Source organism: Erigeron canadensis, chromosome 6 (genome assembly GCF_010389155.1).
Source record: "Erigeron canadensis isolate Cc75 chromosome 6, C_canadensis_v1, whole genome shotgun sequence".
Taxonomy (NCBI): domain Eukaryota; kingdom Viridiplantae; phylum Streptophyta; class Magnoliopsida; order Asterales; family Asteraceae; genus Erigeron; species Erigeron canadensis.
Window position 1 is genome coordinate 21,194,460 of NC_057766.1, and position 18,107 is coordinate 21,212,566.

The 18,107-nt window shown below is 33.2% G+C and overlaps 1 protein-coding gene across 1 annotated transcript; it reads right to left on the reverse strand.

Annotated features, from left to right (window-relative positions):
* Positions 1-10,615: 10,615 nt before the first annotated feature.
* On the reverse strand, positions 10,616-11,727 carry LOC122603375 (probable CCR4-associated factor 1 homolog 9). Its single transcript, XM_043776056.1, has one exon. The coding sequence runs from the start codon at positions 11,610-11,612 to the stop codon at positions 10,737-10,739; it is 876 nt and encodes a 291-aa protein (XP_043631991.1). The 5' UTR covers positions 11,613-11,727; the 3' UTR covers positions 10,616-10,736.
* Between the last annotated feature and the right edge of the window lie 6,380 nt (positions 11,728-18,107).

Here is an 18,107-nt window from a genome sequence, read left to right on the forward strand (position 1 = left end):
TAGTGAATAATTTGAATTTAAAAAGGGTTCCTAAAAATTTCTGTCTTTTTAGGGTTCTTAAAATAACCTTAAACTAAACAAATACATACCCCTCGTGAATATTATCATTAAATATGACTCATTCATATCTTTTTTGTAACTAAGCCATCCGTTTATAAAAAGTAATAAGAATACCTGCCTATTTGCATTAGTGGAAAGGAAAGTTTAACATGATAAACGGTTTATAAAAATTAAAACTTTGTGTGATGCCAATTCAACTAGTAGAGACATTAAGGTTTTACCTATGAGGTAATGGTTTAATCCCATTTGACACAACACGATGTAATCTGGTTAAAACAACTGTGTATATTATTTGCATGAGCTCTTACCTTAATTTGGATGGCGAGAGGCGTTCTCTATTCCACAATTATCGTTAAATAAATATGTAGAACATTAAATTTAGTATGAAAAGATGTAAAAGAATAAATACAGAGAGTTACATTTTTCGTCTCTAAATTTGGTACGTTTTTCACTTTTCATCTTTAAAATGAAAAAACAACAAAAAAAACCATAAACTTGACACTTTTTCACTTTTCGTCCCCACGATAACGGTCTTAGTTTTTCTCAGTTAAGGTTGCCAACGTTTGTTAGTTTTTTTTTTCAATTTTTTTTACTTTTTTTTTATTTTGATAATTTCAAAATTGTCCAACAATACAGAAATCATAAAGGAGTAGACAACGAATTTTAAAAGAAAGTATTGAATGAGTAGAGTCAATATCAAATTATAATACAAAGAAAGCACAAAAATCTATGAGCACATGAAAATTTATCGAACGAGACAATTACATAAAGGTATAATTAACAGGGTGAATAAATAAAATCATCAATCGCATAATATGTCATATCTACCAATGTACTACTCCCCCTGTCAAATTAGAAGTGTCATATTTTGAACTTTCAAAGTCTTTATTTTTGAACTTTGACCTCAAATATTTTTATTTGGATTATATGATATTTGATAAAAGTTACATGAATTGATTGAGTTTTAGTATATTTTTATTTGGTTAGATTTTCATCAATAATTATATAACAAAAAAGAATATATATTTAAGGTCAAAGTTAAAAAACAAAGACTTTGAATAAATAAAATGTGACACTTGTAGTTGGACGGATGAAGTATAATAATTGTGGTTTTCTTTAAATAATGCATGACACTATATTTAAGCGACACATGTCTCTTTTAGGCTATACTTAATTAAACTTTTTTTAAGATAGCATTAATAAACAATAAATATTCATTCTTTTATTATTATTATAATTAGTATTATATTTAATATGATCATCTCTAATTAAACATATATACGTAAATTATTTTTCTAACATTTTTGATATTGAACTTTACAAATCATCGAACCAATCCACAGTTATAATATAATGTTTTTCTTAAATATATTGAGTTATCTAAACTTCAATAAATATATTTTGGTAAAAATAAATATAAAAAAAATGTAATAAGTGTCATATTCTTCTTTTAAATATGTTTTATAAACTATTAGGCAGTTTTGAAATTATTAAAATGAAGAAAAGTGGAGAAAAAAATGGAAAGGACAAAAAATGAACAAAGAAACTAACGAATGTTATCAACCTTAACATGAAAAGAACTAACGTTGTTATCACAAGGACGAAAAGTGAAAAAAGTGTTAAATTTAAGGCTTATTTTACTATTTTTTCATTTTAAGGACAAAAAGTGAAAAATGAAACAACTTCAAAGACGAAAAAATAATTTTCTCGAATAAATATCGTGATATCATTCAGCATTATGTGGCACGCGTATTTTGTAATTTGTACGTCATTTTCCTCCAAATTGCTACATTATATCCAAGAAAAAACATAATTTGTTCCGAATGGACCATTTCCCCCTTTCCAAATCAGCCAAAACAAAGCATGATATGGACCTGTTTAATGTCATTTTGTTTTTTTTTTTAGATAATGCCACAGCCCACAAGCCCACAACGCATTAATCATCAAAAATATATCAAGAAAACTGAGCCGATCGAGAAAATACTGATAATTATGATCATCTATCAATGGAAACGATAATATTCACTTAGTATTTAAATCAAGCGAGCTTGGATAGATATGAGCCAAAGCATGCTAAACCAAGCCATAGATACATTATTGAACCATGAGTGGACCACCAAGCTAACCATGGACTCATCATTAGCATTTAAATCATGAAAGCTCGCATACAATACGAAAGCATGAAGAGGCCGGACATATATAAAACATAACATGAATCGACTCATTTATAGGTAAATAAGTCGATATTGATATTGCGATAAAAATGAAATGCAGATTTAGTTAAACAGGAAATAGAACTATAAAATGATAGAAAAATGTTTTTTAAAATAGTTCATGTATCTATCATATCAACACAACAAATGCATCATAAAAACTCCTTTACTAAGCATGTGAAAACACTTCCAAGGATGAGCTGTTAAAATCAGTGTGTCATTTATTCAAAGAAGTACAGTTTCAGATACAATATTAAGAAGAGTCAAAGATCCGTGACAACTATTTGATAGTCCTACAAACATGATTAGTGGTACGGTTTCAATGAGAGATCGCACAAAACCATTGTTTTTTTTTCTCTTCTTGAGCATCTCCGTCGGAAAGCTTTTTTTTAAAGCTTTTTACTATTTTATCAAGCTTTTGGTTGAAACTAAAAGCTTTTTTCTCATTGAAATTAAAAGTTTTTTGACAATAAGTTATATTTCCTCAAGCCATTATATTCCTTCTTTTAACAACTGATCATGAAACTTAACAATTGATCATGCTGTAAGTTAACACACTAGATTAAATTACTCACATTTGTTATTTTTCTATTAAAAAAGATAAATCTATAATAATGATTGTAAGTTACAGTCATAGCCCAACGTCCTTTTAAAATAACAGTAAATGAAAGTAACGTCGCCACCAGTACTTGCTTTCAATTTTCATTTTTGCATTAAACCATGTAGTCCTTTTTCCCAGCACCATTAAAATCCTACCACTAACTTTTCTCTCATCTCTTCAAGGTTGAGTTTTTTTAGTCAACAATGAATAGGAGTAAGCTCGAGCTACGAACAAACCTAATTAACCGGACTCGAGCTTACAAATGAAGGTAGTGCCTTGACAACCTGATGAGTCCAAATCGCTCGCTTAGCATAAATAAGGGATGTAAATAATTTGAGCTAATCATTAGCTGCTAAAACACAACTCATTAACCAGAGGCCCAGAGCCGAACCCGTATATTTTGGAACCAAGTTCAGCTGTTTAACACAGAATCTTTTGACCGAGGTTGAGACACTAAACTCGAGTAGGCTTGTGAGCTTAACAAACTTAAAGGAGCCTTCTATTCAATACTTAAAATTTTATATAAAATTAATATATAGTTGCATACTAAATAGCATTAAAATATATTTATGGTTTAACAGAAGCCCATAATAATTATTGAATCTATTTATATATTGTACTCACTAAAATATAATAAAATAATAATAATGTTATATAACAATCAAAAATGAGCTTGCACCTATAAAACTACCCATGTGTTGAGCTCGAGCTTAAGCAAGCTCAAGCTCGGCTAAGCTCGTCTACAGCCCAAGCCCGTGTTGAACCTAAACAACATAACATAATATCATCATGGACCACCAAGCTAAGTAAGTGTCGATGGAAGATAGAAAGTGAGACTTGGGACCTTGAAATGTGTGGGGAAGTTAATAATGGTTTGCTCTTGTTAGTTTCTGTGTTTCCAACACTGGTGTCATTTTCCGTTACCTTATTCCCAACCCACCTTGGATAGTATGTCACTTTCTTCGCGTTGGTCCCCAAAACCCACCTTCATGGTCTACTCTATTACCATAAAGATAGCTCAATCCTCTAAGCAAATGATCCACAGCTCATTGTGGCCCCAATAAGCTGGGGGTAAGTTAAAGACCGTTTTAACCAAAAGCTTTCGTTGTTGAATGTCTACTACTAAGTTAGGAGCAATGGACCATCCGAGAGAGACTGTATTGATAACTCACATGCTAGTATGGGCCCTCTACATGTGTTTCCCAAATTACCAGAATAATTAAGCGGATAATTTAGAATGAGGATGAGTAAGTAAACAAACAGTACAGTAATTCCTAACAGGGGTACCTGATCTGTTGCACCGGAAACCTTTGTTGATTCTCGTTCCTGCGTCAACTGAGAAAGACAGGATAACAGCTAAACTGTAAAAATCACTAAATTTTATGGTAGAAAAGGATTTGATATGAAAGTACAGAACAAACAGTCATGCGTCTTAGCTCTAATTAAGTGAATGAGCATGCTATGCAATCAGCCACTAGTAAGTCAGCTAATGTCACCTACTTGATTATCGGTCGTTTAAAAAGTGATTGAACAAATGCAGATTGGCTACTAACCAAAAGATGTATATACTGATATACATTACACTAAACTTACATGTGGCACTCCCATCAACTTCTGAAACAAATAAACTAAGAATCAGTTTATACATAAGATTTTTCAAAATTATTGATGATGAATTTTGCTAATGACATTCAGTTATATGCAAGTACAACAAAATAAAGGGTATAACAAGGTAAGCGTATCTGATACCAAAAAGTTTAACTAGCGTTGCCAATCTCCCAGATAAAATGAAGAAAGGGAATTCCCAAGAGTAAAAGTGCAATATACAATGAAGCAATCCTTCTCACAAGAGGAAAGATGGACTGGTCGAATAGGTACAGGTAATTACTGGTCCGGTTTGAAGTGGGTCATTTTTTAGGTTGGGTTAAAGTGGGCCAAGTTAATATGGGGTCGACGAGTATATACCTTTTTGTCCATTATTTAGGTCAATATATTCTAAAATGAAATTTGACTCACCTTAAATCTGTCTGACCCATCAACTCCCTCCAATTTTCTGTTTTTATTCGATCCGTTTGGAACAAAACACAGCTCAAATCGACCAAATTGGTCGAATTTGCCACTTTTACCTTCCATATATCATTTTCTAGTGACACAAGATGTACTTCCACGTCCTACACAAATTTTAACCAGTTACTACTCACAACATATTAAATAAATAACATCAATTCTATTCAGTCATTGATATTTCCATGGAGGGGCACCTATAATGTTGATAATATGGAAACCAGCAGTTCATACACAAACTCGTAGACTCTACTTTTGTAGAAAAATTACTCATATACTAGACGGACAATAAATGTTTGTCACTAGCACCATGACCAGCAAAACAAAATGGTTGTGATGTGCTTATGGTTCTGCTTGCGAAATTAGCAACTGTGGGCCATATATGAGTAGAGCATCTGTAGTTGTTTAATATATAACTAAGGGAAGATGATAAAAGAACATAGTAAAACCTGTAAAGGATTGTAGTTCTTCACTCAATATGATGCAGGAATTAATGTAAAAGTCACTAAGAATAATAACATGGAAACCAATAAGGCAACAGGCATCAAAAGGAGACACTTACCTGCATATTTATATTATTGCATGCTAGTGACCCTCGCAAATATTAAGATGTTTGTGCAATTGTCCATAGAACCGAGAAAATGCCAATGACATATATTTGATCCCCATGTGCTTTTGGTTCTGCTGACATACCTAGTGGGTGTAGGTCATAAACAACAAGAACATCAGTAGTGGTTTCATTATACAGCCAAGGAGGAGAAACTCAAAGAGCTAACATAGTAATAACTGAAAAAGCCGCTCAGGGTTATCAGATAGGAATGAAGTCCAGACATTCCAGGAGGTACATGAACAATAAAGACAAAACGAGAACAAAATTCATCAAGCATCTTCCCCAACATTGAAATTGAAAGAAAGTAGGAATACATATAAGTTAAATTCCAGACATAAGAGTATAAGACCACTATCACCTGCAGAGGCCAAGAGAAAACATGCTTTTGAACACCCACTAATGGATAATCCATCTTATAATTGGCTTACATGACACCCCCTGAAGTCAATACAAGAGAAGCGTACATACCCGATCCTATATTACTACATCAATATATATAAAAAAATATTAGTTTTTCTCTAATGCAGAAAATTAATGTAATACAAATTAAGAATAATAAGATAGAAACCAGCAAGGAAATAGGCATCAAGAGTACAAACATTTTCTTGCATATTTATGTCATACATGCTATCATAACATTCTTGCGTATAAAGAAAAATACATGGTAACGGCGGTGCATATTGCTCATTGAGCAGACAATAATACCAATATAAGCAAACATATACAACAACAACAACGACTGTACCCAATCCCTGAGCGGGGTATGGGGGAGGTGAGCTGTAGACAGTCTTACCTCTACCCAGAGGTAGAGAGACTGCTTCCAAAAGGACCTCCGGCCAAGAAAATGTAAAAGTCGTACAAGGGTAAAGTGTTTATACCTGTCTGTCGAGAAAATGCTAAGACAATATAAGCAAACATATGATCCCCATAAATTTATATTGTGAAGTTATAATAAAACAAGTCTTGAAGAGAACATTTGACTCAGGAATATTAAATGTTCCTGCTGATGTAAAAATATATGCTACTATACTTCCAAAATATAAGAAACGGACCTTAGTGCCACACTCGATAACAACTACTACAATGAAGGGATGGCAAAATAAGTCTAAGAAGGCTCTAATAATTAACTAACAATATAAAAATTTTAGCCTCCATCAGCATGTAGACTTCACTATGTAGAACTCAAAAGCATCAACTGCATGCATTGGTTGCATACCTTTAAGTTTCCAAAATACCAGTTCTTATGAAATTTAAGTTGGACAGATGAGAAGATCATTGCATATGGAGTAAAACTTTAGCATGCAGAACAATTACTAGAAAATAAACGCAAAGAGAGTATTGAGACACAACCTCCATCTCGTACATAAAACTTAAAAAGCCTCTCAAGGTTATCAGATTAGAAATGAAGTCCAGAAATTCCAGAAGGTACAAATACAAGAAAGGCCAAATGAGAGCAAAATTCATTCAGCATTAAAGTTGAAAGAAAATAACAAGACCCAACATTCCCTAGTTAATGAACAATCTGACAGACTCAGGGAATTCAGAACTTTATTGAAATATACTTAAGATAGTTGACCCGATTCGAGAGGGGATAGTCTCTAATACAAGAGCATTGATAATCAAAAATAAATCCAAACATACCCAACTAGAACAGGATATGAGATATTTATAATACTCATAGAGTAATTACTAATCCCATTATTTAATTCCGTCATTTCCGCCCCTCGTTCAGCTCCTAGCATTCAACCCCCTCTAATTCAGCCCTAAACTTTTGCTCCGGCTTGATTGGGCTGTAAACTGCCCTTTTTTTCCTTTTACCACTTCCTTTTTGCCACCAAAAATGGATAGTGCAGCAGTAGCTGGATCTAACAAGCCAACAGCTACGTCCAACAACCCAATTGGGTCTCTATCATAATCCTCCTTACACATTGGCTTACATAATACCTTGTAAAGTCATACAAAAGAAAAGTACATACTCGATCCTCGTACTTGCTTTCAATATATGCAAAAATCTTCAGCATTGTGTTTCTTAGTGCATTAGAGGAAATACTTATGCCCACTAAAAGGCACAAAGCTGGTTGTAGAAAAAACTACAGTTCCTTACAGTATATGACAATATACAAAACTCACACTAGCAGCATAATCAGCTTAGTGCACCTTACAAAGAAGTGTGGATCTATACTCACTCTAGCAAGAAAAAGACAAGGTCACATATTGGCACCATACCTATAATATCTGATTATTCACGAACATAACTAGGTATAAAATACACTTGTATTCTACAAATATGGTTTGTCTTCTATTTCAATCCATTTTTCTCCGTCCTTTGTTCTAATTTATGACATAAAATGAGAGGAAATACACCTAAATATATTTTACTGCACTTTAAGGACATTACTGATGGGACCATTAACCTTTATATTTCCAAAAACATGAACATCACCCTAAAGCATACCAAAGCAACATTTCGTCCTACTGATTCAGTGATTCCATGGACACAAAGTTGGCCAAGATTGCAGCCTGATAGAAACTGAAAATCTGACTTTATTGAAATAAGATCAATCAAGATAGTTGCCTGATTCGAGATAGCTAATCTCAAATTACATGATAGATAAACATGGACAAAAGAAAAAATGAGACAAAAGAAATCAAGTTTGCTAAATCAGAATAAACATGGACAAAAGAAAAAATGCAGGACACGCAAATATTTAAACTAAACATAAGTGGGAGCAGTTAACCTCACTCCCTGATTTTGTGGATAACCTCCTAACTACCAAATTTTCAATTATTTTCCCTCCTTCCAATTTCCTCCCATCCTGTTTATCTTTATCCAGCAGGTTTGGATTTACCAATCCTTGGGTTCCTATCACAGCCCCAGCATATAAGCACAAACAGCATCATTTATTTTGTTTTAAGAGCCTTAATACTATCACAAACAACATAATTAGATCATAAAAAAGAATATTGACCAGATAACTGAGAGACTATGTCCATTAATAAAATACCTGGATATTGACCTCAAGAGGCTTGTGCAGGGCATGTATTCCACTTCCATCAACCTCTCAACGATTGATAACCACAAAGACATGTACTTAATCTAATGCTACTCAAGTCTACTAATACAGGCTCACAGCATACCCAGCCTGCATCTGCATATGTATTATTTAGAACAAACATATATAGAATCGTAAGGCTTACTACCATAAGCTTCTTCTTCTTGATCTTCTATAAAACCTCAACTTAGAAGCATTACAGATACTTTCCTATAAAATTTTTTCTTCTAATTTTGTTGTCAGATACTCAGATAGGGTACTAATTACTAAATGTGTATACCTTCTACAGTTTACAACAACAGAACTGCTAAACATATAGAGTTTATATAGCTGAAAACTGAAGGAGGTGCTATACATGTACCTCCCGAAGTTAAAATGTCAATTGACCTGCTATCCAATTCGATAGCATCCTGCAGATAAATGGTGAAGCAATATGTAATGTTCAATTAACTAACATCCTAAGCTATAGCAATGTCACAAGTTTGTTAACTGAAATAGTTCCACAGGCTGCCTTTTGTAGATCAAAATTTTGGTGTGTGTGTGTGGGCAGGAGGGAAGACAATATCAAACTATTTCTAGCGATTACATAACACGTGACGCCATATAAGCCCTTGAGTTATAAGTAGAAACACTAAACTTTCTTTGGCTGCAAACACATGCTGTATCAAAGATACATATACCTGTTATATCATTTTTTCCAAGAAAAAAGAGCAATTACCTTAGTAACTTATACACACATACAGTAGTGGCCAGGGAGACGGGGATGGCAGTCTTTCCTGCTTTTACCTAATTAAAGCTCTGCCTATACATGTAATAATGCATTCGTTTACACTTTCACCACCTATCCCCTTAGTATCACAAACTTCACTGCAAGAATTATATAGGGATATCAAGAATAACTTGATCATGGTAATAAACACTTGATGATTACCTATAAAGAAAAGAAACACTAGCCTCTGCTAGCATTTAAATTTTAAGTTATACCATGTATCAGACATAGCAACATCTGCATGAGGTTACCTTTAGCTCAATGTCTAGTTCTAATGTAAGAAAGCTTAACAAATGAGATCACTGCATATATTAAAACTTTATCATGCAGAACAAAAGGTCAACTAATGCATATTATACAGTACAGTTATTGGAAGTTACGGACAGAGAGTATTGAGACACGTCCTTTAGATGACCTCCATCTCAGGCATGAAACCGGAGAAGCCACTTGAGGTTATAAAATGATAACCAAAGAAAAGAAAGTCCGGGAGGAATAGGAAAGTCAGATAAAAACCAATCACCTTCTCTACAACATTGTAACAAAGTAAAATGACCTTTAATTGTTGCTTTTTCAAGATCTACGTAACATTTAACCATGTACAAAAATGTAGCTTTTTTAAATGCACTATAGAAGAGAGTAACAAGGCCCTCTGGAAAGTCAAAAACAACAGAGCTTGGAAGAAACTCTTTTGCCTTGTAAAGAAATGACCGTAAAATCCACCATTAACGGTTCAAATTGGTGAGAAAAGCAGAAACATCATATGTTAATGATAGTAACATAAGCATTAGAAAATTAATGTGATACAGTTCTAATATTCTTCTTGTCCTGACCTTCCACCCATTTTGTCTCCCTCCTTTGTTATGATTCGTGATAGAGAACCGACATACAGATTCCTACATGTACATGTTTCTCAACTTTGAAACATTCTTTCAGGGATCCCTTCCCTATACAATTTAAAGGCGAAATCATAAACACTAAGCAAATCAAAGCCACCATTAAGCCTCGCCAAGCAAGTTGTTTACATTTTAACTTGATAAACTTTGTCATCACATCTTCGTACATCCGCCTAAACATCCCCTGGTTCACATTATGCTTATGACAAGAGTAATCTTGCAATCTTATCAACCTCTGAATAACGAATAAATAAACGAAACATGTATTTGAGGTAATTCCATAGAAAGCAATGTGCATAGCCAAATATTTATTATTTAGTAAACTAACATGTAGAATGCCCGAAACCAATAATAAGTAAATAATCGATAGCAGCTAAATTCATATTAAAAAAGATCACAACTTTACATCTTTCAGTTCACTACCGGAAAGCAACATTTCTACAAAAACTACGAAAACAAAGAAAATCTCAACCTTAAAAAGCTTCTAACCCATAAAGAACACCAGCATACTTCTCCGGTCCACCGCTACAAAGCTCCTTAATCTTCTGAAAAGCATGCCAAGTCAACAAACTATCCGAACCGGCCTGATGACACTTGCCAACGGCCCGATCGACATCTAACGTTTTCGCAACTCTATCTAACCCACCATACAAACTCTCACAATATCTCATCAAATGCTTTACATCATAAACCCTGGCACCGAAATACACTTTCAACAAATCAAGAAACAGACTCAACTCATCGGGTAAAACCCGACCCGTTAACATCTTAACCAAGTACCCGAAATCATAAGCACTATGAAAGGTAACCCAGCTTACTTTCTCATTACATACTAAACCTGATGACATCATCAATTGAGAGAAATTGACAGAGTCAATTCCTTCTATTGAATTTTTCTCAAAATTAATCCCTTGTCGTTTTAATAACTCAATTGAATCAGAAGCGTGCCTGTCACGTGACGGATCAAAATCATTAAAATTGAATTCCCAAATAAACCGGGTCGGGTTAGGGCTATGAAGCGGATCTGGTATAAAAGGTAAATTACCATCGGCGTCAGTTAAAGTAAGGCCAACTTGAATCAGTTTTAACGTATCAACGTTTGATTTTAAAAAACGGTAATGATCGGACGGATTTTGTTGCCGGAAATACTCGTGCCCGGCGGTCGGACGGACAACAATGCCGGGGAATTCCGTGTCCATTGAAACGTACGGAAAATCGTCGATCAACGATCCCATTAGCCGGAATTCTGAATCGAGATTGGCTGCGTATACTGATCTGATTGCGATTGGCGGTGACGGCGGTCGTGGTGGCGGCGGCGGCGGTTGAGGTGGTGGTGGAGGGGAATCCATTTAATTGATGACGTCAGTTTGGATGGTTGTTGGTTGTGGCGGAATTAGGGTTAGCGGTTTGGTGTGTGTATTTTTTTTTTTTTGTATGTATAGGTTGTAAATGTGTATGTATAGGTTTTCTGTATTTGTATGGATTTGTGTGTATATATAAAGAAAATTGGGGAGAAAGAAATGTGAGACGGTTTTCTGATAGTGGGGTGAGTGGGCCCTAGAAAGACTCGGACCGTGGTTTGGAATATTAAAATTTTAATTTACTTAACTTAATTGGTTTTTAAAATATGAAAAATGAGTCGGTTTATAGTTGTAGATGTTTTAAATATTTTATGGAAGGAAAATGACTAATGGCTAAAAAAATATCGTAATCGATAATAATAATAACTAGAATATTTTGGACCCGCGTTTCCTTGGTTGAAACGGTTCGTTATTTTAGTATATATGTCGTGAATTTTCGACAGTTTAATAGAAATAATTTTGTCATTAATATGTTTGTTTAAAAGTATGCAAGAAAACAAAACGTAACCCGTAGTAGAAACCTGAACGGGATATGATATGACAAAAATATTAATATATTAATTCAGATATCAGATGGATGCGATATAGCAAAATGCAAGTAGTGGTACGGGGTGTATCACAATAAGGTTGAATGATAAATAAAAAGTGTGAAAAAAACAAAAGAAGTAACCCGTAATAAAAAATCCGAAAAGGAAAAACAAAACTAAAAAAGAAAAAGACGTGACAAAATCCGAAAATGATGCAATGTGGCAAAATCCAAACTATAAGAAACGTGTGATGTGTCACTTTATAACCGATGCGAAGTGTCAAGTTTTAATAAGCATGGTGACTATTGATAACCATGCAAAAAAAAAAACGAAAGAAAAACTCAAAATGGGATCCTTAATGTCAGAATGTAAATAGTGATGCAGGGTATATGATGAACCAATAAAAGAGATCAGATAAGCAAAAAAAAAGGTATCAAAAAACCAAGAAAAACCAAAAGATAAATAACCTTAACGAAAATAGAAATAACAAAGAGAAAATTAAATATTGTGTAAAAGTTTCCAATATATTAATTCAGAACACAAAAGCCAAAAAACTATGATGAACACCAAGAAAAAATCTCAAACGGGATCCAAAATGGCAAAATCTAAATAGTGATGGGGGATCCAAAATGGCAAAATCTAAAAAAATATCATAATCGATAATTATAATAATAATAATAATAATAATAATAATAATAATAATTCTGACACGACCTGATTTTTACGTGTTTCGTGTTTGGCCTTAACGTGTTTCGTGTGTTAATAGGTCTGGACCTGTTAAGACACAAATAGTTATCAAAACACGATAACACACGATAAGACAAGTAGTGTGTATATATATATATATATGGACATGTTAAATACACGTAAAAGACTCGTTAAAGACATGTTAAGGACACGATAAGATACGTCAAGATACGATAAGATACGTTATTAAGTCCCTTAACACGTCCTTTATCGTATAACTTTTAACAAGTCCTTTAACAGGTCTTTTAACAGTTCCCTTATCTTGTAACCTATTAAAAATTGTGTCGTGTTCGTGTTTGGAAAAGCTGACACGATTAGCTATCGTGTCCTGCCCTACCGTGTTCGTGTCGTGTCGGACACATTATGTCAGCTCTAATAATAATAATAATAATAATAATAATAATAATAGTATATACATATAGGGAAAAGGGAATATAAGGTTGTCCGGCACCTAAGCTTAGGTGTGGAACCCCTCACATACTAATATTTTATTATTTCTTGTTTAATGAATAAATGCATGGGCCCCCATGATTTTTATGGATTAAAAAAACAATATGTGAGTGTTCCACACCTAAGATTAAATACCCGACAACCTTATTCTCATCCCCCATATAATATATATATATATATATATATGAAAAGTGAGTATGGGGTTGTCCTTCATTTAAGCTTAGATGGGGAATCCGTCACATACAAATATTTTAATATTTGTTTGAATTTTAAATACATACATGGCCCCCCATGATTTTTATGATTATAAAAACCAAATGTGAGGGGTTCCCCATCTAATCTTAGATAGGGGACAACCCCATACTCACTTCCCTTTATATATATATATATATATATATATATAGGGGATGGGAATATAAGGCTGTCTGGTATCTAAGCGAAGGTGTGGAACACTCACATATTGTTTTTTTAATCCATAAAAATCTTGGGGGCCCATGCATTTATTCATTAAACAAGAAATGATAAAATATTAGTATGTGAGGGGTTGCACACCTAAACTTAGGTGCCGGACAACCTTATATTCCCTTTTCCATATATATATATATATTATATATATATATATATATATCATAAGACAGTTGAGTTAAAGACTTATTGACCAATTATATTGTTCAATTTCATCATATTGAATATCGCTGATGTTATCATTTAATTTAACTATAAATTAAGAATGCTAATAATGATTATCTAAATATATGATTATATTAATATTTGCATAAAAAGTCTAATTAATTTACACTTGTTTGTTTTCAATCAATAATTTTTACACCTGATTATATACAGTTATTTTGTATTAAAAGTTTAAAGATACATTAAAAAAATTATACCATAAAATTAAGTTAACAATAATAATAATAATAATAATAATAATAATAATAATAATAATAATAATAATACATCACAAGTTTAATATATCATCTATACTCTTTTATAAAAATTATCACACCCCACATTTTTAGAAAACACAATAGTTACATACGAAATTACTAAATTATCCTTAATAATCACCCACTATGGAAAGAACTTTTATTAAAATATTAAATTTATTCTTAATGAATTAATTTACATTCCAAACCTTTATTTTAATAATTAACACTTCAAGCTCTTATTTTTTTTTAAAATATCACTATCACAATTACATCAATTTACACCACTTGACACCGCCACCACCACCAATGGTACCACCACCGACACCACTAGACCACCTTCCTCACCACCACCGCCGCATTGCGTGGGTACCATGCTCTTCGTATTAAATAGTAACTCATTTTTGCCGGAAGTTTACTATACACTTATTGGTTAGTCAAAATAAAGTGATTTATATGAAGAAGATTGAAAAGTAATTTTTAAAAGATTTGTTACACATATACATAACATTATATTGTGTTTTAAGTAAAACGAGTTAGGATAAAAACCGGTAGTGCGACTCTTAGTTTTAGAGATTTTTTTATGCAAGTGTTCTCCATCAATTTTAGCTCCCTCACAGCGAAGATGAGGGTGAAAAAGGTGTATAATTTGTAAATATCTAGTAGTATTGTTGCTTTTGTTTGTTGATATCAATATGTATTTGTATACATATTCTTATGTCTTGCGGATTTGCTAGTAAAACGGTTTATAATAGATATTTCTCAGACTTCAGAAAAAGAACCTATAACTCTTGTTTATTAAAAGGAAAGTGTTAATCGTATCACAAATATTTATATATGTACCACATACATGCATTATTGGCTTGTACAATGTATTTTAAAACTTATATTGTGTAGTAAAATTATCAAAATTCGTGATACCAATATCACTTCCCTCGTCAAAAACGCAAAACTTATTCATCTTGTCAACTTAAACCCCCACCATAATCGTGCACACACAATAGTCTATTCAAAGTTCATTAATTAATTTAAGTAAGCCCATTACTTTAATCTTTGGCCGACTTTCCTGATTATTATTCCAATAGAAAAAGACACCTTGTCTTTCGCATGGTTTGAAAGTTATTATTATAGAGTAAAAGTTGACCCCATAAATGAAAGAACATAAATCACCAAACCAGCGGGTAGGACCTAACTGTGGACTTGACTTGCTTAAACTAACAAGTTGAGTTACAAAAATAGGATTTTTCTTGTACTACACAGTTGGCCAAGTGGCTTACCTACCGAACCAGAAGCAATGAACCTAGACCCAACCTTAAATTATTTATTCGAACCAAATCAATCAATTTCTCAACTTTGAGTCTACTAATAATAGATAATATCTAACGATTGCAAGAATATATGATTCTAAGTATTTGACTTGGTTATCTTTTGTTCTATAATTAAAGAATTCCCAGGAAAGTATTGACTTTGATAGAATTTTGTAGGATCATGTGGAAATTGGATTCGAAATCGCTTAAAATCCTATTCTTAGTTCATGAAAATATAAGGATTTTAATTTCTCGGGTATTTTAAATTTTCGGATCTCAAATCGTTTGAAATCTTATATTGGGTTAATCCAACAAGACGTTTTCAATTTATATGTGGTCTTCAAAATCTCGGATTCCAAACTGGTTGAAATCCTGTGTTTTGGTTCATAAAAATAAGAGGATTTAATTTCTATGGGTCCACAAACTAGTGTATAGAGGGGCTTCACAATTCTTTCCGGTTCCCATCAAAGAAGATTTTCTTTTATCACAGGCATTCTAAGCTTGTTAAGATACAAGGGTTAATGTGAATATAGACAATAGTTGACGGGTTTAGAGCGACAAGTTTGTAAAATTGTAACATGGCATGTATAATTGTATATAGGTGATTGTATTCTTCATTTGGAATTCAGTTGTGTTAGTGCATTTGTAAAAGGGTGTGTAATGGTGTATGGGGTTGTCAGGGTGGAAGAAAGGACACCAACTACATGGCGTGGTTCTATTACAAGTTCGGCGTCCATGTGGGGTGGAATTACCAAGGTTGATGGTTCCACTTTGAAGTTAGAGTGGGATGGTTGCTTTTTTTTCTTTTTAATATATGTTGGAAAGTTACATCTACATAGAATAAATTGTAGCTGATACACTTAAGTTTTATTTAATATATATTTTTCTTTTTCTCAACATCTAACATCATTCTAGCTAAAGATTGGTAGATAAGTGATATAAATTTTATTTAATGAGTTGTTCTTTTCTATATATATAGTATGTATCTGCATATTTTCTCCATCAATTTTACCTTTAATTTTTAATATATATCTTAAAAGTGTTATATTTTAATATAAAAATATGGTGTAATATGTTTATTGTTACGGATGTAGTGTGGTTGCTGGGTGGTATTGTGTGGTGCTGATGTGTCACACCACCTGGTATGGTGGTGTGAACCACTACAAACACTCTAATGGCATTGCTACCACACTAAGGTGGTAGTGACACATTATTACCACACCACTACCACATAACAACCACACCACTTCCATAACAATAACTTCTAAAATTATATCTTACAATACTCCAATAACTAATAAAAAAAAAATTAGAAAACAACTAAAAAAACCCCTATATCAAACCACACCATATATATCCCAAGGTGGATACAACCACCTTATTCACCTCCACCTTGTCCACCCCACCACCACACCATCCACCTAATGGTTAACACTACCACATGGCCTTCCACCTTATCCACACAACCACCATTACAAACACTCTTAGAAAATGTGTGAAGGAGGGTATCTTGGGTTTGAGTGTTACCGAAAACAAAACTTAATTATCCAAGTGGTTGAAATTCATCTGAAAGCTAATTTAACTGGGGAATTAGTGGGTAACAAATTGTACATGGGATCACAGGGTTCCTATCCAACTACACTTTTTACATTCAGTTACGATTACTACAATGGACTTCATGTACAATCGAATAACGTTTCACTTGCTCGTTCTGATTTGATGCAATTCTTTACCGTCTTTCTTGTTTGCAACTTTGTATAGCTTGCAGATTGAATAACGATTGATTCTTCTAGTTTACCTCATAATAAAGTCCAGTTATCTAACTACTGAATGTATATTGCAATTTCATTTAAACGTTGGCTTTAGATAAGAAAATGACATGTAGGCTCAGTAACTAATTTGCAGGTTCAGTAGCATCAGGGAGGTAAAGTTGTAGCTTGAATATGCTTCAGATGCTACTGTTTTACACTTTTATTACATACGTATACAGATCATTATTGACACAGTTATACTCATTATCATCCCCACATCTCTTTGTATTCAAACTCGTAATCACTTAATGTACCGATTGAAATACCAAACGTATGAACATGCCGATACCATAACCCTTTTTTTTTTCTTTCTAATAAGTACTTCACGCAAAACTATGGTTGATATGAACACATGTAATATCACTTTACGAAAACTATGGTCAAGATGAACACATGTAATATCACTAGTCGTAAGGCTGATTGGTTCAAGTCTTGTACCTTAAGAAAAAATGACCTTTTTGGAAGTGATGTAAGAATATCTTAAAGGCCATACTTTTCTTTTGTGGAAACAGAATAAAGCACAATCTTTTCCACTTTACCAAATTCAAATTTCTGCACATGCAACAGAGACACCAAACTTGCCTAATATCAACCAACACTACAAGAAAAGTGCTTGCTTAATCAGAACAATGGATTATGCACCTGGAGCCAATAAAGGCAAGCATAATGCCAGGATCCATACACATTACAATTAATGGGAACATAACGAACTGAG

Excerpts from the sequence above, each read along its gene's own strand:
- LOC122603375 (XM_043776056.1), bottom strand. The coding sequence starts at position 11,612 with ATGGATTCCCCTCCACCACCACCTCAACCGCCGCCGCCGCCACCACGA.